General features: G+C 37.7%; 2 protein-coding genes across 3 annotated transcripts; both read left to right on the forward strand.

Annotated features, from left to right (window-relative positions):
- Nucleotides 1–3,373: 3,373 nt before the first annotated feature.
- Nucleotides 3,374–6,635, forward strand: LOC132122592 (troponin I, fast skeletal muscle-like). The gene is made up of 7 exons (XM_059532974.1): nucleotides 3,374–3,443; nucleotides 4,862–4,948; nucleotides 5,217–5,253; nucleotides 5,354–5,482; nucleotides 5,739–5,828; nucleotides 5,910–6,086; nucleotides 6,218–6,635. Exons 2-7 carry the CDS (start codon nucleotides 4,941–4,943, stop codon nucleotides 6,305–6,307), a joined length of 531 nt encoding a protein of 176 aa, XP_059388957.1. The 5' UTR covers nucleotides 3,374–3,443; nucleotides 4,862–4,940; the 3' UTR covers nucleotides 6,308–6,635.
- A 2,441-nt stretch (nucleotides 6,636–9,076) lies between these two features.
- On the forward strand, nucleotides 9,077–26,456 carry LOC132122576 (lymphocyte-specific protein 1-like). Of its 2 annotated transcripts, XM_059532956.1 has the most exons (14): nucleotides 9,078–9,364; nucleotides 11,299–11,436; nucleotides 11,827–12,274; nucleotides 12,421–12,530; nucleotides 13,289–13,354; nucleotides 13,426–13,642; nucleotides 15,039–15,077; nucleotides 15,832–15,875; nucleotides 16,428–16,509; nucleotides 16,932–17,066; nucleotides 18,385–18,483; nucleotides 19,122–19,214; nucleotides 19,446–19,533; nucleotides 25,634–26,456. In XM_059532956.1, the coding sequence occupies exons 1-13, from the start codon at nucleotides 9,306–9,308 to the stop codon at nucleotides 19,524–19,526; spliced, it is 1,611 nt and encodes a 536-aa protein (XP_059388939.1). In that variant the 5' UTR covers nucleotides 9,078–9,305; the 3' UTR covers nucleotides 19,527–19,533; nucleotides 25,634–26,456. The 2 variants fall into 2 exon arrangements, with proteins under 2 accessions (XP_059388947.1, XP_059388939.1); XM_059532964.1 differs by lacking the exon at nucleotides 15,039–15,077 and having other exon boundaries at nucleotides 9,077–9,364.
- Nucleotides 26,457–27,587: the final 1,131 nt, after the last annotated feature.

The following is a 27,587-nucleotide window of genomic DNA, read 5'->3' on the forward strand; positions in this document are numbered from 1 at the left end:
AAGTTTCATGAACTATGGTTGAACACAGAGTTTATATCTTGAGATAATCCAAAAGTGTTAACACACTCGCTTCGAACTGGAATCATGATGAATATCCAGTGATGTCCACTTCGCAGGGTACTTATGGTCAAATAGAACAAATGTCTGAAGTGATAGTAGAAACCTAAAATATGCAGAGCGGGGGCGCAAGGACTGGAGTTGAAAACCACTAAATTAGACCCCTGAGAAGTGCACAAGCAGAACCAAAATGAGCGTTTACCAATCAGTGCTTATTTTCAAACTATAGTACAACTGGCGTTTTTCAACCCACCCCTAAACCAGATTAGAGCAAACTGGCTAAAGCAAAGCGTCTGAAAATGCCCAACGTAGTCTGACACGCCCCACTGACTGAGACACACCCACTAGTGTTCTGCAGAGACATAGCCTATACCTGCATGATCTTGTGGTTATCAACTGCAAATCAGTGTCACTGTCTTACCCATGTGTGCTAATCAAAATTTCAATGCTGATCCAACATACTTCATAAATTTAAATGTCATAATGATGGTTTGGATCAAAACTCAACCTTGTCTCAGTGTCACCATGCTATCTGAGTTGTCACTTTAGTCTATAATGCACCAGGAGGTGGCAGGTTGGAGTCAGAGTTCAGCAGGAATATTAAATAAATATTTTATTACAATGAAATACAGTAAGTGCTCTCTCTTGCTCAAACATATTAAAGCCCTGAAGTAACATGTTAAACCATAGCCCAAAAATTAACCCCCCCCCCCCCGTCCACCCCCCCCCCCCCCCCCCACATGTGGACAGATATCGCCCCTTAAATAATTTTTGACTTGGTTAATTGGTCACCTCCCGCTTTTTTGTCTCATGAAATGTATCTCTGTCATTATTTATATTCTTACAGTTTTCCAATCAAATAATAATGGGGTTCCTCAAAGTCATTTCAAGAATGGACACCTGGATTTTAAAATGCCACCTGGTGACAAACCTCTTGGAGCGATCTGATATCTATTTCAACAGATTGAGGATGTTTAAGACTTGTGAACAAGGCTTCAATAGAGCACGTACTTATTTATGTACTTTTTTTTGCAAAGTCTCACTGTTTGTATGTTTTAAAGACTATAATCTTTTTAGCCAGCATAGTTTTGAAGAATACAAGTGTATAATTATAATAATTACAATGCAATTGTGAAGTATATATGTAGTATGTGATCTAAAATGTGTCTGCAGAATGTGTTAAGTGATATTTCTGTCATAAAGTTGGAGTTTCCGCCTGTTTTATTGCTAAACACTGTTGCTAGAGAGCACAACATGAGAAAACAGAGATTACAGCAACAGAAGTGATAGTCTAGGGTCCATCTTAATTTCTTACAGTTCTTGCATTTGCAAGAAACGCCTATATTGAAAGTGTGTCATATTTCTCTGCTCATTCCAAGGATTTAGTAAAAGATGTGGGTCAGGTGTGTTTGCATGTTGTACACAGAGGTGGGTAGAGTACCCAAAAACTGTACTCAAGTAAAAGTAAAAGTACTTCTAGAAATATTTACTCAAGTAAAAGTAAAAGTACTAGTCTTGAATAGTTACTTGAGTAAGAGTAAGAGTATCGGATAAAAAAGCTACTCAAGAAGTTAGTTACTAGTTACTTTGGGTCATATATACTGAGCCTATTTTTATTTAGATATATAGATAAAATGTATGTAATGTATGTGTGCGTGTATAAATGTATATATTTCATCAGCCTTTACTCCAATTTATGTAATTTATTATAAAACCCTGTCTGTTTACTTAAGTAACAGATATAGGTTTCATGCCATAACATATTTTTAATACGACTGACTTTATATTAAATGTGAATTTAACATTGAAAGTTCATGTGATATAAATATTGCTTCTAATCTTTCATTGTTCAGAAAGAGAGCAAATAACATTTACATTATTAAAGATCATTTTCACTGACAGTCTAGATTTCAATCACTCTCAGAAACTCCCATTAAAATCACTGAAACTGTTAACACTGTGAAATCAATATCTTATTTACAGATTCGTACATACACACATCTGCACTTTGTTGTTTCTGACGAGAGAATTCGCCAGAAAGAGGTATTCAATCAGCGAGCGAGTGAAGGAAGCACCGGCATTTTAGCGATGACTCATCTGAACACATCTGATTGGCCAATGCTTTAATAAGCTCAAAATAATCATGTGAGATTGGTTATAATGCGCAGCGCTGTATAAACGCATCTATCTCTGGCTCAGCGCCAGCAAGCGATCACAGATCTGAATTTAGCAGCTGATGATATGACTTGCTGAACGTACTCGCACCAGTGTGATTGTATTAAAATTAATAAAATCTTAATCGGCTATTTTTTGTCTTTTGGAAGCTGCATTCAACTTGACTCCCCTCTGTAATAAGCCACACACGTACAACAAACTAATGTCAGTGGTATCGTGTACTGTAATCGAATGTAGCCCAAGTTATTACCTGTTGAACAGTAGACAGCACACGCGGTGTTCATCTAATAAGGATCTCCATCGCTAGCAAATAATATCCTTTGCAGATTTGCTTTAAATTCAGTGCAGTTCCAGCCACGTTTTCAACGCTCTTTCTGTTCTTAAACGTTACAACTCCGAGTGAACCACTTCAGATGCTCAGCGCGTGCGGCAGGGAACTGAACGACTCATTCAAACTGATTCATGAACCAATTCACTTGTTTGCCAACTGGTTTGATCAAGCCTTTGAACAGAATTGACTCAAAAGAATGAATCATTCGCGAATGGGCATCGCTCATTGCCCAGAGAAAAGTAGACGGCGTGTTTGGAATAAACTGAAGCATTTATAACATTTATTGCATTAAGATAAAGTAACGAGAGGAGCGTCGCCCACAGTAACTAAGTAAAAGTACAGATTTTTCCCCAAAAATTTACTCAAGTAAGAGTATAAAGTACCCATCTTTAAATATACTCCGAAAAGTATTCGTTACCCCAAAAAATTACTCAAGCAAATGTAACGAAGTAAATGTAACTCGTTACTACCCACCCCTGGTTGTACATTGCACCAAATGCCCCCACAAAGACAGATAAAAATGAAATTACCTAGACTGTATGACCAGTTAACATTTACAAAATTCTTTTTTAATTAAAATGCATAAATATTTTGGTAATAGGTTATGTAAGGGGATCGAAAGCATCATTAGCTAAATATAAAAACAATACAGGTTAGTCGCCACGATAGAATGAGAGAAAACAAATGTGTGTGTGTTGATTGTGGGGGAGGGAAGGAGAGGGGGAGTTGGGATTTGACCTTCTCATTGGCTGAAAAAAAGATCTGCTTCCTTAAAAAGACTGTAGAAGCCATATGGGAAACCTATATAAACTCAACTAATGTTATAAGCTGATAGTCCTTCCCTCGAATCCCCTTTGAACGTCCTGCTCTGTGCTGAAAGGTGAGTCTCTGTTATTCTGTTCATCTCTAACATTAGAGCAGATCTTCAGATCTCAATCATTCTGAGCAGCCATACTCAGCCATACTCAGCCAAGAAATTAGAGCAATAAGCAAGATAATATGCTTTATAATGTACTATATATTGGAGGAAGGTATTAGTGACAAAACTGGGCTGTTGCCTATTATAATACTGTTTTTAATATTGAAGAGACAATGGATATTGTTTGATGTCTTCTTTATGGATAAATTATGATCAATTTTAATTTTAAACTGTAATGTCAAATGCTCAGAAAGCTTATTAGACCCCCAATTTGCCTTATTTATAGTATTTGTTTTTGGGGTCTATTTGAGTTGGCTATATTCAGTTCAAAGATTATGAATCTCATTAAGCACATGCTTACAGTTAAATATTTCCTGACTTTATCAGCACCTGTTGATTAAAAAAAAACAGCAGTTGGGGTTGCTGGAATAATTCAATTAAAATACTATCAAATGTAAACAACTTAACATACCTGTACATTTTACAGTTTAAAATGGTTTTAAATTACAAAAATGGACAGAAAAAAAAATGAAACTAGTAAATCCAACAGCCGGTTTCATAAGGTTTTGTACACACAAATAAAAAGAACCATCATGGTAACACATATTAAAATAATGCAATAAACAGTAATCTATCAACATAAGATCTAACATAAAACCATAGTTTTAACAAAATACCATCAAATATGAAGTATCATGCAGGAAATTCTGTGAATGTCCAAATGACTTGTTCCTTTTACTTCCAAAAACTGTCCATTTAAGTGTATTCTTTTACTATTAAATTGCATGAAATGTCCCAATAGATCTGTTTTAGTTTTTTCACTATGTAGAGTATGGGAGCTTATCATTAACCAATAAACAGGTTTTACCATAAATCCTGGGCAATCCTGTTTCACAATGTACACATTTCCTTCATACACCTTATGATATACCACATATGTAGAATGCGTAGCTATGTAGGTATGTAGACCACAGCTGATTTTAGAAAACAGAATGTCTCAGTGTCCACGTCAAATCCCCCAGCAAAAATCAAAACAAAAAAAAAAAATTGGCAAGGATATTATAGAACTAATAGAGCTGAAAGTATTTTTACAGTTGTAGTGGGTTTCAGCTGTTGAGTGTTGAAGTCGAGGAGATTCTTCAAGAGGCAGCAAGTTGTCTGTCAGCTGTCTCGCCTTCTGTATTGATGCAGACCTTCTGCTTCCTACAAAGGATCACTAAAAAAAGAGCACAAGACAACTGCTTCTCAAATTCAAATCCAAACACCTAACACTTCTGTGGGTCTTGACACTCACACACTCCCATCTCTCTTTCACATTATCCCAACCAAATTTAGACCTGCTGCAGGTCCGATGACTGAATGCAAATTGTTTCCATTAGATTGAAGGCAGTATCACCCCCACCTGCCACCCACAGGCGTCTTCATCTTCACAGGGGTTTCCACAAAGAGCCCGGCAAGATGTCTGAGTAAGTATTGAATTACAACACCATGATGTCTGTGTGGTGTGAAAAAGGTCAAGCCACTAAGTCCTTAATTACTGAACTCAGCAAATACATTTAGCATCATGATCATGTCGTATTTATTAAGATACATACTAGCATAAATTTTATTATTACTATCAAAAGTGTTTTAGCATGGATGTTCCATCTGTTTCTTGCAACCATAATCAGCCCAACCACTAAATGATGCACTGTTCTGCACTCTCTGAAATTGTAAACATTTGCTTTCTGATAGGAAAAAGATGTCATCCAGCCGCAGGCAGCATCTGAAGGTGAGGTCATGTCTTTTGTCACGTGATCTGTGCTATATGAGCTATTAGTGACTGTCTTGTTGAATGCTGTCTATGTTGCTTCTTTGTCTTTGTGCTCCAGAGCTTGTTGCTTCAGATTGCTCATGGCCTTTTGGAGGAAGAGGCAGATGAGGCTGAGCAGGAAAAACAGAGATACATGGATGAGAACTGCCCTGTTCTCTCATTGCCTGGAAGCATGCAGGAAATACAGGTACACACACACACACACACACACACACACACACACACACACACACACACACACACACACACACACACACACACACACACAGACACACACTTACTTCCATGTTTTATGGAGATGTTCTTAGACAAACTGCTGTACAAACTGTATTTTCTTCGCCCATTACCATAAAGTAACCACTAAACCTAATCCTCTCACAAAACTTCCTGCCTTTTTGGGGACCAATGAACTGAATAGGCTAATTGTGTACTTTTGTGTAAAGGAGCTGTGTAGGAAGTTGCACCAGCAGATTGATGCTGTTGATGAACAAAGATATGATATGGAGAGCAAAGTGGCCAAGTCAAACAAAGAGGTACTTTTGTTGTGTTTTACTACATAATGTATTTAACTGACGTAACTTCTAAAACCTAAACTTTTTTCTTGATCTCCTAAGATTGAAGATCTGAAGATAAAGGTCCAGGACCTGAAAGGTAAATTCAAGAAACCTGTTCTGAAGAAAGTGCGTATGTCTGCTGATGCCATGCTGCAGGCCCTGCTGGGCTCCAAACACAAGGTGTCTCTGGATCTAAGAGCCAACCTCAAACAGGTCAAGAAAGAGGTCAAGGAGGAGGTGAGTGCACACATAAAATGTGGACAGATGATGAACTCAGATGATGCCTTTTAAAGACTTTTACAAACAGCAACAGCAGACAAATTACACTTGTAGTTTTGAAACACTGTACTTTTTTTCTGGTGCTACAGGAGAAGGAGGCAGTGGGAGACTGGCGTAAGAACATCGAGGATAAGGCTGGTATGGATGGCAGGAAGAAAATGTTTGAGTCTGAGGCCTAAATCAGTTTTTTTTTTAAATACATTAACATGATTTATTTGGTCAGACTGTCTTAATTTTCGTGGTCAGGGTTTTGAGAGATGGTAATGCTATCTGTTTTGTGAAGTGATGTCACAGTTGGTTATGTATTCTATAAATGAGGTTTTTATGTATGTGATGGTTGGTTTTGCAGCTGAGGCTTTAATTTGTAAAATAATAATTTGACTTTGGACCTTTGTAATTAGACCAAATAAATAAATATTCATCAATAAAACCCATTTAAATACTCAAAATAGAACTGAGAGATGTTTGCTGGAAAAAAAAAATAAACTACAAATCAAGCAATCAAAATTTGAAGTTTTGCTTTTTCATTATTTCACCAAATGTGTGAGACTAAAGAACAACAGCAACCCATGACCCCTAGTGGTCACAAAGGGAAAACAGCCAGATTATCACACTAGTAGAGACTTGCTCTTTAAAGGGATCATGATGTTGCTAAAAATAACATTATGTTGTGTATTTGGTGTAATGCAATGTGTTTATGCGGTTTAAGATTCAAGAAACACATTATTTTCCACATAATGTACATTATTGTTTCTCCTCTATGCCCCGACTTCTGAAACGCATGGATTTTTAGAAAGCTCATTGTTCTGGAAAGTGATCTGTGCTCTGATTGGGCAGCTGTCCAGGGCATTGTGATTAGCCGAATACCTCAAGCGTGTGACGGAAATGTTACAGCCCTTAACATACTGTGATGGCGTCTCCCGGCACAACCGAACAAAAACAATAAAACCCATGGCAAATGATGCATTTTTTGCATCCAGTGGGGACAAAATTACTTATTATAATGACTTTTACTGTGTTTTTATGTGTTGCATTGCGTAACGCGTCACTTAAACATAAAACCATGTCTGCATTTGTAATGGGAGAAACAACAAACAACAAGTGCTTCTCTACACTGCTTAAAACACATGTTTGAAAGGACACAGTTGATAACCCAGGGCTGGACTCAGCTTGTTCCACAGAGAAAGCTGTTCCGGCGATCCACAGCACGTCCTCAGTGACTAGCACGGATCAGCTCAGACCTGACAATGTGGATATCTTTTTCTTTTGGAAGGCCAAACAAAGTAGTCTCGCTTTCACAACTAAACACAGCATCTCCACAACATGGCGGCAACAGCAATACTACACAGAGAATAAAAGTTATGCCTTCTTTCTTTGGGTGAAAATTTGGGTGGTGTTATGCAAATCTTCCCAATTAAATGTACACTGTAAAATCCAACAGTTTACCTTACTTAGATTTAATAAGTTATCTTTACTTAGTCTTTATACTTACTAGGTTTTATTAAGTTTCAGCTACTTTCAAGGCAAATAAAACAATTTACTTACTGTTTTGAGTGACACTTACTTAAAATATTAAAGTATCCACAAAGGAACCAATGACATTAATAAACCAGTGAGAGGCAGCAGTGCACTAATATGTAGCTAATTGCCGGGTTTTTTTTTTTTAGCTTACCATTATAGTGATTAGCATTCCCTTTGGTTGGGCACTTGAAACTTCATTTATGTTACTATAATTTTCTCTCTATTAATGGAGAAATGCATCATGAAATCAGAGTTATTAATATGCTGAAGTCACACACAGACTTAAACATTCATCACGTGAATCACAACAATGGTAACAATTTAAATTTAATTTATTTTCATTAATTGTAACAATAGCCATTTTATTTGCTCTTTTTGTTGTACTACTGCTGACACAAGACAACAAATAAAATTGGCAAATAAAAACAACAACTTTAAAACAAAGCAACTGCATAATTTATTCTGCGCAATGCATTCTGGGAGTCAGTGAGTAGCTATACTAAGTCATGAGTAAACCTAAATGAAAGGATCAAGTACCCCCTACAGTTCTTTTTTAGTTACTAGAACTCTTGTGTAAGTTAACTATACTAACTAAGCATTTGTCAGTACAACATACTATTCTTATTTCACTTTAGTTAGTTTTTTCAAGGCAATCAGTTTGCATGCTTTTTTTAAGTAAGCTGAATTTATTAGATTTTACAGTGTAGCAAGTCACACACAGAGATTATTCATTTAATAAGCAAAGCAAGATTTAAATGAAATCTCCCACTGTTTTAATATATTTAATTTTTTCTTTCATTATTTACATTCTTAAAAAAAGTGTATTGTATAAAGTACAAGTCTGAAGAGTTAAACATACAGAATCCTTAGTGTTTAAAGTAACTATTAAACTATCAACGCTACATAAAATGTAGGCGTTCATCTGATACTGCTGAAGTGTGATGTATGCATCTTAGCTGGCATAATTATACATCTTCACGTGCACACCCTTTTTTATATGTAACTATACACCTTATTTTAACTAATATAATTTGTGGCTAATATAATTATTTGCATTCTTCTTCTTCTCCACCCACACAATTCATTTAGTTGAATTATAATGATGATAATGGATCCTTATCATCATTATAATAAGTACATAAGTACTTATCTCTACTTATGTACTCACTGTACCCAAGTCTACCTGTTTATTGTGTAGGAAGGTAAACAATACATGTGGATATAATGCTTCTGAACTGAGTGCCTGACAACAAAAAGATTAGTAGTGGTCCTGCAATGCTATTGTTTTGAGGTGTGTGTGTGTGTGTGTGTGTGTGTGTGGTATCATCTTACTTTTCCAGGGGATTATCACATGACTGGTTAGCTTTCTGCTGATTGGAAGAGAGAACTGGAAAAGACAGGAGCCAGAGTTTCAAAGCTCTGAATGAAAAACACATGGAGAGAGACAGAGGAAGGGAGTGAGTGGAACAGAAAGAGAGAGAGAGAGAGAGAGAGAGAGAGAGAGACTGACTAAATCCTACTCAGTGAAAGAAGGGGAGCACATTCACACCCTTTAGAGGACTCACAGGAAAGGAGAGAAACATACAGTCAGATACCATTTTCAGTCACACAAGGCTGCTGGGTTTTCAGTGAGGAAATTCAGTAAAACCCCAAAACATGTCCAGCTCAATCCTACGACGACATTCCAGCAAGAAGGGATTGGAGAAACTCCAGAGGTGAGATGTTGTTGATTTGTTTGCATGTGTGTGTGAATGTGTTTGTCTGTGGCCATTTGGTCAGAGTCTTTGGTCTACAGAGTCAAACTGGTCTCGTGTTGCAGTTACTAACTAATTAAATCCTATTTTGTAAATCTTGACTTGTACATCTTAAATCATGATTTTTAAATGGTTAATGTGCTGATAGTGATGAACAGTTATCTATGAATGCTGAGTAGCACCGGACAACCATTAGGACAGAATGGATTTATCAGGCAGAACAGAGGGGTCAAGAGGGGAAAACAGAGAATGACTTCTTTCTGCTTCTTTATCAGTTCTTCGGGGTGTTTAGGGGGAAGGGTTAAAGTTCTTGTGGGTTGTTTTGTGGTTCTATGTTCAAAGAATGCATGGATGCAGATATAGTGAAACCCAAATCATCAGTCCGTCCCAGAGGTTTTGAGGGTATAGTGTTGTTGTATAGTTATGAGGGATGTCATGAAATGATAATGTGTTTGTTTTTTCGATGTGTATGTAGTTAAAGTAAAATCTGTCCCAAAGCTGTCCCAGATGGCTGTTGTTCACACGGCACATGGTGAGTCGATTCATGACATCATATGAAATGGCAGTGACAGGCTTCAATAGCTTCTTTTATTACTGGAATTTTCCTGAGAGTGGTGACATCATCAGATCTATATCTGCTGGATCTGTGATACAGAGCAGCGCCCCCCTCCCACTCTGCCCCCTCTAAACTGAGCCGATCCACGGCACCCAGCCATTCTCACTAAGTTTGTTCAACAAAGGAAAGGGTGCAGTTATTATCGATATTATAGATTTAAGCCACTCTACTTTAGTGCTTGCTACATTCTTTGACTCAATATGTTTTATAATAGATTCAAATGTTTAAGCGGAGCTTGAGTGGTAAAAGAATCTGACTACTCTGAAGTATGTGTTTTTCTTCCATGTGTAACATAATGTGATCATGGAATTAAGATTTATTGTTTACTTAGAGAAGAACATTCAGAATATTGTTTGATTTGTTTTACGGTCATGGGTGTAAATTGGAATCGCAGGTTGGGTCAGTAAGATTCTTTTGGGTGTTTTTGAAAGAGTCTCTTTTGATTAACTTGATTCATTTGATCAAAAATACAATAAAACAATAAAAAGTATAATGTATAAAATTTAATGTATCTTTGCTGAATAATAATAAATAAAAAAATGTACTGGCCCAAATTTTTAAATGGTAGTTTCAAACTATGTTTTTGTTTATTTTCTTTTATTTTCTGGCTTGGTCTTATAACCAGTTACAAAGTGCTTAGATTACACATTAGATAAATGGTGTCGGTATATACAGTAACAATCTATGCCTTTTGTTGATCATTTAGAAAAGGTTCTAGAAAATATTAGCAAAGTGCATTGGTTCCCAGAGTCATGTGTAATATAATCTGTAAGCTTACACCAATATTACACTTCCAGTAAAACTTGAAAGTGCAGAAATATTTTCTGATCTGTAAAAAAGAATAAAAGTGTCTGTTAATCATCCACCTCTGCACAATTATTGTTAATAATCAGTAAAAGTTTTTCTCTGCAGAATTAGTTGTGCCATTTGTTTAGTTTAGTTCTCGTAATGTAAGCCCTCTTAAAGGAAGGCAGTGAGTCATTTCCTGTCACTGTGAACCCTGCATTTCCTGTCCAGGTTTTACTTACTTCCTGTCCATCTCTAACCCTAACAACTGTCAGATGAACCTATCACTATCATAATCATTGTGATGAATTATTGTTTGATCCGTTGCAAATTAATGCCTGAAGATTTTTATCACAGAGTATGACCATACACTACAGTATAATGTATACAAGTCTGCACAAATGCTGCATTCATGATTTAGCAATCAAACTTCTGTTCCTGATCATAGAAATTATGAAGATTTATTTGTATTATATGAATTGTTATTATGTAGGATCACTGTTCAGCGCAGTCTGGAGGATGCAGAAGAAATTGAGAGAGAACGACGACGGCGTGCAAGAACCAGTTCCTCTACTGAGCCTCCTATGACCCCACAGGACAGCCCTCGCACTGCACAGACTCTGGACATCCAGTTAGTTTCAAAAACCTCAAGTATACTACAGTCTTCATCAAATACATAGAACAAACTGTATTGTGTGTGTGTGTGTTTGTATAAAAACCATTACGCCTATGGGATGTCCCCACTTTTCACAAACGTGTGTGTGTGTGTGTATTTGTGTGTGTGTGTGTGTGTGAATGTTTTGTTTCCATGGAATCTGTTAATCTGTTTGTATGTGTATGTGTCAAGACCACACCTATTCGTTTGCTTCAGTTACCTATTCTATTCTATTCTATTCTATTCTATTCTATTCTATTCTATTCTATTCTGTTCTAACATTCTCCACTGTTGTAAGTAGATGTGCTATTCCTATCTTGACATCCCAGTGAGAGGCCATTCTGAAAGTGTTTCACTGTTTGTTAGGGGTCAGAATGATCTGGTTCCAAGCTGTCCATCCTCTTTGGAAGAGGATGAAGGCTTCAGTGATTGGACACATCTGAACAGGCGCAAACAGGGACAAATGGAACATAAAGATGTAGAAACACATCTCAACGGCTCCCGTCACTCAGAACCCCAGCTCTGTTCCAGCTCTGCTCAAAAAAGTAAACTGCATGATATCAATGTGTTTGACAGCACCCCATTTATACAGACACGACCCCCGCTTTCAAACCAGCAAAACCTGGATGATGGTGGTGATGATGAAGACTTGGGTGCCAGAGAACAGGAAAGAATGGATAACATTAAGGCAGCAGAGAAGAAGGAGGGAGAGAATGGACACTGGTGTGCGGAGGAGGACGATCCAAGAAGGGTGAAAGGTCATGAGTCATCTCTCTGGAAAAAACAAAATCAGACCTGTGACATGGATGAGAAGGTATGATAATTAAGAAGGGATTTAACAAGATAGAGCTTAAATAATACTTCTTTACCTTAAACCCTTAACTCAGTCATGTATTAAAGTGCCGAGTATATGTCTTCATCTTTCAAGTGCCTAATATATGCTTCTTGCTGTACTCACAGAGAGAAAAGAAGGCAGAGAAGAAGATTTCCTACACCTCCACAGTTCTCCTCCAACAGAATGGGAGACAACACAGCACTAATGGACAAGAGGGGAAGAGAACAAATGACAGGTACATGCATAGACAAGCAAACATTTCTACATGCTCAACTTGTGTAATTTGTAAAATATATACAGTTACAATAAGAAAAGTTAAAATATTGTAAGTAAAGTTATAGCAAATTAAGATAAAATATATGCTTAAACCTTACACCATCTTACACTTAAGTAACTTGGGCTTGTGTTATAGTGTGTTATTATTTTTATATAATTATAATTATTTACTGATGTGTAAGGATCGAAATAGACATCCGAAGTAGAGAGCTATTACTTGTTTAGGGATTGAGAATTAGTTTACATGTTTCAAATTATTGTAAATGTCTACATGACAGCTCATGATGAGCTTGCTCATCTAATTCCTGTCGATCACAATGATAAGCAAATAACCCAACACCCACCCAACTCCACCTCCATTTTTAAACTCTACTAGGGATTCAGTAGAAATGCTTAGTTTGTATGGTGATTATGCCAGTGTTTGAATTTAAATCAGTATGAGGAATCCTACACTTATTCAGACAAAGATTAAGCATCAACATCTGACATACACATTGTGTGTGTGACTTCCAGCATTGTAAGAGATACCCCTACAATGTAATATCCTCAGTACACTGCATGAGAACAGTTTGAGAAGAATGTGTCAATGACTGGGCAGCAATAGAGTTATGTCGATATTGGCTCTGTGTTGAGAAATAATATGAGAAATCAGGTGAGTTTCGCAATTTCCTCAGAACGAATGTCCTTCCTGAATTTAGCTTTTTTCATCTTTCTCAGAGAACCGAAGATACAGAGCAACATGGACTCTTCAGTCGATTCAGCAGCGCTCGGCTGTCAAGAAAGGTAAAACAAATTAGTGTGAGGAAAAATATTTTGTTCATTAATTGTTGGCCTTATAGTCTTGTTGTCTTTAGTGTGTCTGAGGAGGTGTTTGTGAAGAGCAGTGAGGAGGACCAGGAGCACAGCGAGACAGGAGATCAGACTCATGAGGAGGTGCAGAGGAGGATGAGAGAGCAGGAGCGAGAGAGGAAGAGGAAGGATGTGATGGAAAAGCTGAAGAGGTTGAGTATATCCAGTGGAGATCCAGAGGAACCCTTCAGTCCTCTCAGCCCCAGGAGCCCCTCATACATGGTAACTATGGCATCATCGTCATTAGATACAAAATCACATTAGAATTTAAAATTCATTGCTAATATGTCCACACATGCTTGTTAAAATGAATAGAGTTAAAATGAACATTAACATGCTTTAGTTAATCTCATCTCATCATGTATAATTGCTTTTAACTAGGCATCATAATCTGACTCACAATTTTTAGCTGCTCAACAATATCTGCAATGAATGATGTGTGCATTCGTGTGTTTTGCATGTGTTAGTCTGGGTAAAGGGTGTCCTGCAGGGTTTAGCTCCAACCCTTATTAAACACACCTGAACCAGCAAATCAAGGTCTTCAGGACAAAGCATATGTGTGAATGCCAAGACGGTTTCCTCGTATTATTATGAATGAGATAAACTGGCAGTCATCAATAGATAAAGTCATGACTTCACCGCGGGTGTGGTTCTCATAGAAGACAATACTTATGAGACCGTTCATGTCAGATTTTATTTTTTTGATTTAAAATACATTATTTAAATGCAAGTTTGGTCAGCTGTTTTTGAGATTTCAGTTTTTCCTCACAAAAGGAGATAGGAGCTGGTCTTGCATGTCTGTAATAGCAGCTCAGTGGTGTTGCAAATAGAGCTGTGAGTTAAACGAACGTTCTTTGTTCAGACTGACTTTGTTCAGGATCAGTAAAAACATCTAGTCTGGCAGGCTGGAGCTAAACTCTGCAGGAAGATGGTCCAGGAGCAGGATTGAACACCTCTGCAGAGTCTGGGTGGTCTTGTTTCATTTTGGGACAAATGTCTACAAATGTCTTCAGCATTTGTCCCCAAATCAACAAATGTCTCCAATGATAATAAAAAAAATAAATAAAAATAAAATAAAAAACCTACATTGTAGTGAGGAAATAGCTTGATGAAGAAAACTTATTCATAAAGGGAATAAATAATGCTTTATTTCACTTAATAAAATAGCAAAACGTCTATTGCAGTTTGACAAATAGCATTAGATTAGGGGCAGGGCTACACCTAGGTTGGGGTTGAATGTTCAGGAAATTTATTTGAAGGTTAATTTCACAGTGTAGTGTTTTTGTTTATTTATTTATTTTACCATTTGGTGATGCTTGTGGCAAAGAAAGGCCAATGACAATGGTAGGTCCCCAGTCTGTCTGACATAAAACAAGACACACTGTATAAAACATGTGTTTGCGCATCGTGCCCAATTGTTTTTTATCTCTGAAAAGGATCTGGTATCTTCCATGTGCTGTTTGCGTGACTCAGACGTCTTTCTTGTGCTATGTTTGGTTCTAATCTTTTCCTTGCAATGGTGGTGTGGGTTGAGGGAGAAAGATGACAGAACATGAAGCATCTGCTTTACATTGCTGAGGTGCTTTGTGTGTGTATGTGTGTTGCTTGCTGGTTTCAGGCTGAGGGTGAGGAGTGGCAAACAGAAGGTACAAGCTCGGTGAGTTGCTTACTTTGTGCATGTGCATGACAGCATTAGTTGTACGTTAGAGTGTTTATGTATGTCTGCTACTATGCATCTTCCCTTTGTTTTATAAAGCTGTGGCTATAATTGCTTTGTTTTGCATTTGTTCTGTTTATGTCTATAGCCAAATTTCCTTCCATCTTACTTTTTAATTTTTTTTTCCGATAAAACGAATCCTGATATACTGTACAACTCAAGCAATTAGTGATACATTTTTGACAGCATCAATGTGCCCCAGATATGTATGTTTGATAACATGCAGTTCTTAACAACAAATAATAAACACATAGTGTAGGTTGATGAAATTTTACAAATACTCAGGAAATGTGTTGCAGGATGACTTTTTTTGGGCAATTAATGCATCCTATCCTTTTGAGCAAAAATTAACCCTTTAAAGGTCTAGACACAAAAGGCAACAGGCTACAAGGATTTACAGGATCAACAAAGAATATGAACAGCCAGATATAAATCCTCGAGTGAAATTATGAAATAAATCTGCTTACAACATCAGTGGGCTGAACTGCCCTTCAGTATTGACTCAAACTTATGACAGGCTGTACTTTGTGCAATCACCAGCCATTACCCAATGAAGTTTTTTTTTTTTTTTGTCTGTTGCCTGGAAACATTGCACAAAATATTGTCTTAAGGGTTTTCATGCTCAATACTGTAAAGATTGACAAATATTCTGAATCTATTTACTAATAAATCTTCTTTTACCTTTGATCTACAGATTACTGAGAGGACTGAGTCTCTAAACCGTTCCATTAAAAAAAAGTATGTAACGTCGGAAACACACATACACATTGAGATGAAAGGGCACAAGTGATTTACTGCAGGACTGTAAAAAACAAAAATCCCCCTCATAGTAATGAATGTGAGAAAAAGCAGGGGTGAACTGTTGTTTTTCTGTGCTGTGGTATGACATCATGGGTTCATCAGTATCTTCTCTTTCATCAAAACACCACACATGAATGATTCATCCATGAATGAACAACTGTTTGAAACATGGTTCACCTTTCAGGCCGGCAGGCAGGCATGACATAACATGTTTCTACCAATGTATTCTTCTCCTATTCATTAAATATGAAATGATGAAGGATTGGTTTAGTCGTTTTTTGTGCATGTATCAGTGTCTGAATCCAATTTATCACCGGGTATTCTTTTCCACATTTATTCTTGTATGTAGAATAAACAGTATGCTTCACAGAGCCTTTGTTTATCTAAAACGACTTTATGAGTCATGGTGCTCTTCGTGTCCATGCTTGTTCTGAGATGGTCTGTGTCTTGAAAGACTTTAGGTAATGTTTCATCTGTTTGTGAAAACAGGAACAGCATAAAGAAGACCCAGCCTCCCACGATCATCTCGAAGTTAGATGGCAGACTGGAGCAGTACAACCATGCCATTGAGGTGAATTAGCTTCACATGCACTTATATAATGTCAGCTTCATAGTTAAACCTGTAAATGCAACTGCATGGCTACATGCTGCTGCTTTTTGCATGAATTTATTTGCACAAACGCTTGTTATTACCACACCCAGTGCTTACATTCACCTGCTCTGATGTTTATCATCCTGATTCACTGCTGTGGTGCTTTCAGACACCATGCATGTCCAGGCACTTCCTCTCTTAGTCATGCTGACTCGCTCAAACATTTTTGTTTTCCTGTCACCTACCTGTCAGGAAACATGTAAGAGCCCCAAGGAAAATGTGTGTATTGTGGAACCAGGTGTTGCTGTGCTTTTATTGCAGAGTCAAGCAGGTGTTTCACATGTCCCAGATAACGTAATATTTCTGGTCATAGTAGTGTATGTTTTGTTGTGTGTCTGCAGGAGTCCAGTAAAGAGGGAAGTGTAGTAAAAGTAATGGACGTCCCAACACCGCCAGAACCCGTATCCGCTCGGAAGACCCTGTTTGAGGAGGGAGAAGCCTGGAATCAGAATTCAGCAAAGGCTGTTTCCTCCAAGGTTCATACAATCATAATGCTCATCCACTGTTTATCAAAAAAAAAATGTATTATGCATGTTAAAGGGATAGCTCATACTAAAAATGTACAAGTCTCATGTCATGCCGATCCTGTATGACTCTTTTTTTCTATTGAACATTAAATAATATATTCTGCAGAAGTTTTTTTTTTCTTTAGCCATACAATGGAAATCATAGCCTGCTGCAAGGATAACGTATTTTTGTAATCCAAAACCTGGAAACAAGTTTGCATTTTCATAGCAGTTTCTGTCGTATGTATGGCAGTATGTTTTTTGAGCCCAACGATATTTTCAAATTTTATTCTATGACAAGCTTTTACTTGTCTTGTACAAGAGAGTTACTAACAAGTAACTCAACTGTACTTCAGAGGTTGTTGGGGACAGATGTTGTCTGTTGAAAAGTCATCTAATCACTAGTCTGCCTTCTCGGCCTCAATGTGTTTATAATTATGCTCTTGCAAACTATTATAACTCAAACCTTCAGGGAAAATATATTTTAAGTGAAGACTTGTTGGTAGCTTGTTGATGGCGACTGTGGTGTAGTTCGTTTTAAAAACCTACATTTAGCTTTTTACTTCTGGTAAATATATTTAGGCTTTAAAAATTGATAAAAGTGTGCAAATTTGTGAAGATTATAAAGGTAAAGAAGACGTAAGAATCATACAATGTTGTTGGTCATAACGCTTTTTTTTCTGTATTAATCTAAAAGGCAATGGACACATCCTATGGGGTCTTTGTTGAGGGATTCAGTGTAATGCTAAAAACTTCTGGGTTTACCTACAACATTGTGTTATCACTGTTGCACGCTGTCGGTGTTGTTTTGGAACCCAGAAACTATTTTTTTTTTATAATTGTGTTACACAGAAGAAAGTCATACAGATTTAGAACAACATGTGGATAAATAAATTAAGAATTAATTAGCAAAAGCAGACAACAGTTTTTTCATTGTGCATTCCAATTAATCTCAGTCAAACAGCAGTTGGGTTATTTTGATTAGGTAAAAAAATAATTAAAAATGTAAAAAAAAAAAAAAAAAAGAAAGAAAAAAAAACAGACCTATCAGGGTTTTTTTTTTTTTTTTTAAATAAACTCTTCAGATAATGACATAATTCTAAATTTGGGGTGAACTAGATTCTGTACCCACTCAGACCCACATTGTGTTAGCAGTCATTTATTGCTGTACCTGAATTTCTGTTTCCTGTGAGATGAGCATACAGATAAGCTGCACATTCTTAATCATTCTGATCTGACTCTAAAAAAGTGAGTAATAAATAATGGACGGCTAATTTCTCTGGTTCAGGATACAGAGGGAATGAAGGTGGGTGTGGCAGATCTAATTAACCAATGGGTGAAAGGAAACAGTGATGTCAGCATCAAGAGCCCCTCCTCCAAAGCAGCTGTGAGTTTATATGATATAGTCTCTGAATGTTAATCACATACTGTAGTTACTGAATCCAGCCAATGGTAAATTTCCTTCTCAATCTATTGTATCCTCTATCTTCTTTTTCTTCATCTGTAGTTCTCTTCTTTACATTTTTCTTGTGCCTGATGTTCTTCTCATCCTTTTCAGGAAGGTAATCAATTCCTTTCTCTTTTTTCTCTATAGATTCTTTAAGTCTGAGCGGATGAGTTTAAGTGGTATCTCACTCTTTGCACTCTTTCCCTCTTTGAGATCAAACTACTGTGAAAGAGTTTTCGACACTAGCGGTTTCAAAATGTCTGCTTTGACATTTTTTGTTCTGGACTTGCTTATATGTGTTTCCTGTATATAATCACTAGAAATAAAAGATGTTGCATGGTTGAAGTTCATGCTATGGTATGTCACGTGATGGGAGAGAGCCCTGAAATAAGCTTGTGGTTTAATGACGCCATCTAGTGGTTACGACCTGAACAAAGATTTTTTTTTAAATGAACCTGTTGACTGCAGTTTGTTTTTTGTATAAAAAAGGAATCTTTTGATATTTTATTTAAAATTATATTTAATGTGTGTGTTTTACTATTATGCCATTAATTATTTCTTTTTTGTGTGTTTGTTAGTGTCAGGATGTTAAGGCTGGTGAGGTGCGTAGCATCAAATCCATGTGGGAGAATCTGGGAGACCCCTCATCTCAGGATAAACCATGTGCAAAGGTACACAATGACTCCTCATGTCACTAAACCATGGTCAACCTTACAGAAACATTTCACAATTAAAACTTATGTTAGGATTTAATTGTGTTCTCAAGTTTACCTGTTGACACTAAGCACAAGCTCATTCTATTGCTCCTGTAAGGTGCTACTTTAGATTAAGTATTTCTTAAATCCTCGTCACTTGTTTTTTTTAGATTTAACAACGCTGTAATCTGACATGTACTTTTTCAGGGACTGGCTGGAAAAAGGTACAAATTTGTGGAGAATGGGCACGGGAAATATGAGAAGGTCTTCATAAATAACACAAACTGAAGAACAAGTAAGAATTTTACTTTCTTTATTAAAAACTTATATTCAAAATAACAAAATATAAACTCAGCATGTTCGTTACTACACAGACATAATTCGTGCTTCATACCAATTCATACCAAAGTAACTAAAATATGATAATGTGCTATACATTAGCTGCTGCTTATCTACAAAAACAAACACACATACATATAGTTATATTAAAGTACAGTACCTTGAGGGTGTACAGGGTAGGGCAGTGTGTGATGAGTAACAGTTGAAATTGTTTATTGTGGTTTCTCACTGTAATTGTGCACATACACTTCTGTGCTGGTTCTACTTGAGTTCATTTAGGATCTTTGTTGCCAATTCTGTACTACTACACAGAGCTAGGTCTCAAAACCACGCCAAAGTTGAACTACTCTGAGCTATACATGTGGAGTGAGTAAAGGGCACAACACAGCAATCAGTTGGGGTTTGCAACAGAGATCCCTGAAGTGCAAGCACCCCCCCCCCCCCACTACAGTCCTAGATAGTTTTCTGTCAATTTCACATGCTGTCATTCCTATAAGTCTAATCATGCTCAGTGTTTGTGACACTGAACAAGAAATTAATCTGTAAGCATGAAATCTCTTGCAACATTTCTCTAGACATGGATGTATGAAAACATCTAACACTGGTTTTAAGCTTAAAAAAGTGAAAAATAACACATCAGAAGCAATTTTTTTTAAAGACACATGATACAATTTGTCTTATTCCATGATCAACATCTTCAGATTTAGATTTTTCATTTATTTTACATGTCTTTCCTACATGTTCTAGTTATACTTTACCACTTTTCCCTTTTTTACATGAACAACTCAACCATCATGTCAGCTCATTCTGAGCAGGGCTCTTGACTCCGCTCAAAACGTCACTTTCTGAAGCTCACTATTCTAACACGTCTGCTCGCACCACCCGGCTCAGCTGACGTGAAGCAAACCTAAACCCCAACATCCATCCCCAGGATGCCACGCCACACTCTGAGCCACTTTCCTTGTTTGATCATTCTAACCGTTACGTTTTCAGCCCTTGCTTACTTCCTCACTCCTCACATCCCAAACAGCTGCACCCATCAGTCGCCTTCTCAATGCAGGAATGCACTAGGCCTCCATTTCTGCTGACCAGCCCCTTACTGCACTGCTCGGAGCAGAGCACAGTGCATGGCTTGTTTGTCTCACTGTTGTTGATTTCATGAAATACATTTACAGTACTACAATGCTACATAAATTTGTAGTTAAAATTAACTGTACATTTGAAATGCAATCAAACATCTGCTGTTTTTTCTGTAGATGCACCGAATCCTTTGGCTGTTCTGTTGAAGTCTTTCGGCTCTTCACCTTGCTGTTTGCGATGCAGCAGCCCTCTTTCAAAGGCTGTAGCTATTTTGTTAAGAGGTTTCGCAGCCGCCTCCTTCAGCTTCCGGGCATTGAAGCGCGGACTGTAGAGAAGGATGGGCAGGCGGTGGACGAAGGATGGGACTACCTGATCATCATTCTCTATTTTTTTCTGCTCATCCTCAGATTTGTCGCTATGTATCTGCTTCATAATGTTCTCCTTTGTTGCAAACATATGAAATAGTACAGCATCCCACATTTTTGTTGCCCTGGGCTCATCTTTCTGTTTTACCACAACCTGTCCACTCGATGATTCTCCTTTGGCCCCTCCAGACTTGTCTTTACCAGTTATCTTTATATCTGCTTTCTGAGCATTTTTCTCTACCTCAGACTCTGGAAAACTGGGGGCTTCAGGTTCAACCACCATGTGCTTTTTCAGCCTTGTCCAGCCACTGAGCTTGGCCTTCAGGCCTTTGGGTTTCTGAGCACCCCTAGCTTCATCATTTTGTCTCTTGTGATCATCTGGTGTGGGTTCAGAGAGAGTCTCTTTAAACTTGCCATCTTCAGAGACTACAAGCTCATTTGGCCTTTCAGTTACTAATGAATCTTTTGAACACTTTTGAGGTTTTGAGGTATCAGACTTCAACACTTTAGCATTTGTGACAAGATCAACTTTTGTATCCTGAGCATTTTGTGGCTTTACATCCAAATTAGATGCTTTGGCTTCTGTCTGGGATTTTGCAGAGCTTTCTTTAGATGAAGAGAGCGGTAGAGATTTAGCAGCTCTGAGAAGCATGGCGGCAAGACTATTTTCTGCAATTGGAGCTTTTCGAAGAGACTTCATATTTGAAGACTGTAAAGGCTTTTGAATATCAGATTTTGTTGAATTGCTTAATTTAGTTGCAGCTTTGCAATCAATGTTTGTTTTATTGGAGTCCTGTAAATCTGATGCCAAATCAGTAGGTGTGTTCGGCTCTTTTATATTAGCACATAGGGGTGTTAGTCCTGCTTTGCTATTGTCTGGTTTAGAAAATGTATCGATTGCCAGGTGTCCGACTGGGGCTTCAGTGTTAGGTGCAGGTGAAAATATCTGTGCTTCTGAGGGGACTTTGGATGATCTGTTTGTTTTGTTTGAAAGGCTTGGAATAGACTGCACATTGATGTCATGCTTCTGCATCTGCTGACCTTCAGTAGTTTGATTGATTCTAGTAATGGGTTTCAATGAGGGAGGTGTTAAATTTGTGTTTATTAAAACTGCAGTTTTATTTGCTTCTGATTTAGAGTAAACTACAGGGTTCGATGTATCTGATTTAAACGTATTTGCAAGTTGAGATGCCTCTGGTTTAGAGTGACTTGGAGGATTAAATATATCTGTTTTAGCAGGAGCTGGAGGATAACATATGTTTGATCTGGGCAGAACATCAGAACTGTCTGCATTAGACATACATGAGGCTCCAGGTCTGGGTATTTCTGTCTTTGAGGGGGCTGTAAATATAGATGCACCTAACTCTGAGTGAGCTGTAGATTTAGTTTCCTCTGGCTTTGAGAGGGCTGTAGGTTTAATATCGGGAGGGACTTTAGTGTAACTTCTGGTGTCTGCAGATGGCATTCTAGAGTCTGTGACATTGGTTGGGTTTGTTGTGAGATTATTGAAACCTTCAGTTTTGGTGTTTATGATATTGTGAAGTTCATTAGCTGTACTGATAGTAGTAGAAGAGTCACAGACAGCGGAGTAAGTCTGATAGGTTTCTAAAGAACACTTGGATAAACATGATATGGTTTTCTGTTCTTGATTTGCAGAAACTTGCAATTGCATTGCTTTCACTGTTGCAGGATTAAAACTTTCTGTTGGATATATAGATCTGTTTGCATTCTCTGAATGCACCATTTGCTGTGGGATATTTTGAACCGACAAGAAGTTCTTTCTTAGCAATCCGGTTATATCTGAGTTCTGAATATTTGATTGTACCAAGGGAAAAGGGTAAGTTGGCATTTTTTTCCCCTCTGCTGTGGTGATGTCTGTAAACCCTGAATTGATCTGTCTAGGAGCCTCTGCTACAGCAGTGGGGTTTATGGCCATTCCTAAAGGTGTAGTTTGAAGCCCATGGCACATTGTATCTTCAGGATTTAAAGCTAGATGCATTGGTTTGACTCCAGAGATTGTCTCTTGCTCCTTAAGATTTTGAACTGGTATTTCTGAAGTGGAATTATTAATAGTTTGTTTTTCAGTTTTGTCAGTTACTTGTACCTCTGTTTGGTTTGTCAAGACTTGTGAGGGCAGCTCAGCCACTGACGTTTGTAAAGCCTCTGAAGATTTCTCTGCATTGAAATTAGATATAATGCTGAACATTTCTTGAGCTGGAAATTTGGACATGCTATTCTCACATGTCATGTTTTTAAACTCCTCTGGTACTTCAACTTTAGATACAGAAGAATCACTTTGTGAATTCCCCTTGATTCCACCATAAGCAACATATTCAGCAGGTGTCAAACCATAGTATGTGGACTTTCGTTTCGGGATGTTAGTATCATTTTGTGATGGCCTCTGGTTGGCCAAAAACCGTGCTGGTGGTCTAGGTGACCAGTATACAGGTGTACTTGATGTTTGATAGTTTCGGGAGAGTACAGGCATGGACGTCTCCTGACTTACATCTGCTGGAACAGACTTGCCTGGTGTCATTATACAGGTTTCTGGAGTTTCAGTTTTAGTCATTGGATACTCCTGTTGTATTGTAGATGTAAGCACTTCACATGCTCTAGAGCTTGACTTAGTAGCTTCAGCAATGGTTTTTAATAAGGAAACCTCACATTTAGAAATCTTTGGTGTCAAGCATTCCTCAGAATAGGCATTAGAAATGAACGGTTTGAGTCCTGTGGTGAACACAACACCATTGGGAATGGAATTCCTTATTTTATCCACAGCAATTCTTTTCAAGGTATCATCGTGATCAACAGCTGCACCTTGAGCTTTTACACTAGTCGATGAAGGAGGCTGGAGATGGTGATTTTGAGGTTTGGGCCCCTTTTGGTTCTCTGTAGAGACCATTGTGGTAGATAATGTAGAGTTAAATGCAAACAAGGGCTGATTATGTGCAGAAGCCTCCAAAACATGTATTTTTGATCCTGTAACTTGTCCTGCATATGTATTTATCTGACTAGAAGGTGTTTGAGCTTCAGACAGCATCCCTGAATATTGTTTACCATCTATCACTGGATTTTTTCCATTAAATGGTACTTCTCCTTGAAATGTTGAACCACAAGTCCAGGAGTCCTGAATAGGTGGCTTTGATATCTCATAAAAGGTGGTTTTTGGAGTATAAATTCTTGTTTTTGGAAAAGCAGCTACTTTCTCCATTGTGGAAGTCTTGAAGTGTGACCCAGCTGATTCCATGACGTGATTATGTGTGAGAGGTGTGTGAGTAATGTGTGCCGGTGCAACGTTTTTATATCCTTCCCTGTTGGATTGGCTCACTGGAACCTGAGAGATGGAATGTTGTGTCTGGTAACCCGGCGCACGGGCCAATGTCAAATTTGGAGCGAGAGGTCGAACTGGAGCCAAAGGGGGAGCTTGTATTTGTACTGAAGCTTGATAGGTCTGTCGTTCACCAAGTGTGCCATGTGTCACCCCTGCTCTTGAGGAACTGGGCTGAAGAGTTTGACAGAAGGCTATCTCAAAGGAGGTTTCTGGGTCAAACTCTGTGGCCTGCTCTGAGTCATCATCAAAAAGGATAGATGAGCATGTGTATAGAGGTGCTATCTGGTGCTCCAGTTATCGGGCAGGGTAAGGGTACGACTGGGCAGACAGTGTGGGAGTAGAGCGGTAGTGTGAGCTGTTGGAAGGGTAGAAGTATGGGGAGGTGGAGTGATGATAGCACGGGCTGCTGGAGGGATATTGAGAGTCAAGGGTCCTGCTGAAGAGAGGGGTTTCTGGAGTCCTTGGAGGGGTGGAGGGGTCACTGTGCTCCAGGTCAGGGCTGGCTTCATTGACTGGCGACAAGTTCGACCTGAATGGGATGGGTGTCTGTGAGGAAGAGCCAACTTTCTTCTTGGTGCTTTTCTTCAGGAGTTTCTGCAGGCGGGCATTGTCTCGCCCTGGTTTTGGCAGTAGAGGAGGGGGGTACTGCTGTGGGAGCAGATTAGGCTGACTACCATAACTTAAAGCCATCAGCATTTCAACACCTGCATTAAAAACAAGCCACACATAGATGTCTAGTATTATAAATAGTCAATAAACCAAAATCAGCACACTGCCACTACTGCTCTCAAAAATGTATAAAATCACAACTTTTCGATCCTAAGGTAGTTTTGTAGTTTGTTAAACGCTGTATTTTATACATTTTTGAGAGCAGTAGTGGCAGTGCGCTGATTTTTGTTTAATGACTGTTAAGGGTTTCATATGATCGAGCACCTGCCATAAGTTTTTGGATGTGCTCGCATTACACTTACTTAATATCAAAAATAAAACTTCAGTTCAGACTGAATACTAACTCTGGCTTTAAACTTGATCTCTCTTTTTCCATACAAACTGTGAATTTCACTCCATTATAAAAAAAAATTCAAAGAACTGGATTCCATTAATTGGGATTATGCATATACACTGTAACATGATTTTTCGAAGTTGAAAAAAAAAAAAAAAAAAAAAAAAATTAAGTAATTAGATATATATTTTTTCTCACTTTATGATTTATGATGCCTGTTAACTGTTTTAAAATTCTTTTTTCTCTCTCTCTATTTACCTGGCTGCGAATCACAAAGATGTCTGAAGACGAGATGCTGATGTGATCATTATTCCTTCAGTTGTTGCACTGTACAAAATGTAAACCCACTAATATTTAAAACGTGTTTTAATTGTTGTCATACATTTTAAGTAAAATCAAAGTGGTGGCAAAGCCAAAGAAACTCTGAATGACTTAACTGATGAAGAAAATCTTTAAAAACTCATGTAATCAAGTACAATTGACAAAAATTATTGTGAAACGATGGAAAAAAATTATAGTAGGGTTTTAGTTACTTTTATAACATCTCATTTATGTGTCAAACCTTAAATCATTGGTGTCCAATCCTGCTACTGGAGAGCCACTGTACTGATTTTTGTCAAAAGAAATGTATTATTTTTCCACTTACATGTGTATTATGTCAGTTTTTCAATTCAGTAAGTGTTTAGTACAGATTGAGGAACAACACCAGTCAGTATTAAATACAGAATGTAGTCTGGAAGAAGGTATCAGACAATAATCTGAACTGTCTTCTCTGAACCCAGTGGCACAAAGTGCTCTATATACATTTACTGAAATATACTTTTTTATGTTGAATGAATTATTTTTATGTTCATGTTCTCTTTTTGTTTAATTAAATTTAGTTTAATACTGAATGTTTTAACTCTCACCGTCCTGCTCTCATTTTTGTCATTTTTCTTCCCTCATAAATTTTTTTTTTAGAATATTTTCTCCATATAAGTGAATAACATTCTGTTAAGTAGCATTACAAGTTCACACATGTAAACCGATCACCAAGTGACTGTGCAGTGAAAGGTGTATTTGTCAAAAAAAAGGTTAATAAAACATAAATTTTCTGTGAATGTTTTGTCACTTTGTCCATACTCTTTCCTCTTCAGTTCCATACTTTTTAAGAACATACACAGGCATTTATGAATACTACAACGACAACAAGTAATTTCGCAGATGTAAGGTTTTCCACCTCTGTTAATTTAGGTTGATAAGCATGCATAACACTTGCATAATATGACAGAAATGACCAAATTCAAATGGACAATTATACAGAATATCACCACATTAATATTCTTGCAAGTAAATACAGCCTGTGACTCACTCTGTATCTGGGTTACTTTGGTATCTGAATGTATTCTAGTGTCTATGTGACAGTAGTGTCGCTGAAATGTGATCATGAGCTGCTCTACTTTTTATTTTTGCTGACTGAAAGACTGCACATCCTGCAGCCACGATAAGACTGGAAAGATAAACGCCCCAGCCTCAATTCTCACACAACAGTATAGATGTGAAGATGACACTACTTTATATATCCATTAGAATCAATTTAATAATTCACTATAATATTAAATATTAAAAGCATTTGTGAGACTTATGGTAAATCTAGAGAAAAGAGATGATGCTGATCTCCAAAAAAGATGACCAGACAGATATGAGATGGATATCAATTACTGCAGTACTGTACATAGATCATAAAGGCCACAATTGTTAAATATTCTATATGTCAAGCAAAGATGAAAAATGATAGAAGCAGCTTTCAATGGTTTTAAAGCAAGCACTTTGATACTTTGGTAAGCACAGCAAGCCGAGGCCTAATATCTCTTACAGAGCCATGCACCACTAACAGATCTCACTCACACAGTTCATGAAAGCTAAATTGTGAGTTTTATTTTTACCTGTGCAAGAATTGCTGTGCAATTAAGTGTGCAGCTGCAGAGTCCAACTCCAAGTGTGCTGGGGGAAGATTAGTAGAACAGAGCAACAGGACATGGTGACCTACCCCTTTTCCATGCCAAAAATAAAACTCCTCGCCCTGAATTCAAGCTGCGCTCTGACAGCCAGTGAGCTGTAACCAGGCTGGGGTTTTCCACTTCACCTGAAACCCAGTGCATGCGTTAGGTTATCAAAAGTCTGTTTCTCCTTAACTATCTTTGCATGCATTTAAAAAACGCTACAGCTCTTTTGAAGACCACATGGAATTG

The sequence above is a fragment of the Carassius carassius genome, chromosome 3 (assembly GCF_963082965.1).
Source record: "Carassius carassius chromosome 3, fCarCar2.1, whole genome shotgun sequence".
Lineage (NCBI taxonomy): Eukaryota > Metazoa > Chordata > Actinopteri > Cypriniformes > Cyprinidae > Carassius > Carassius carassius.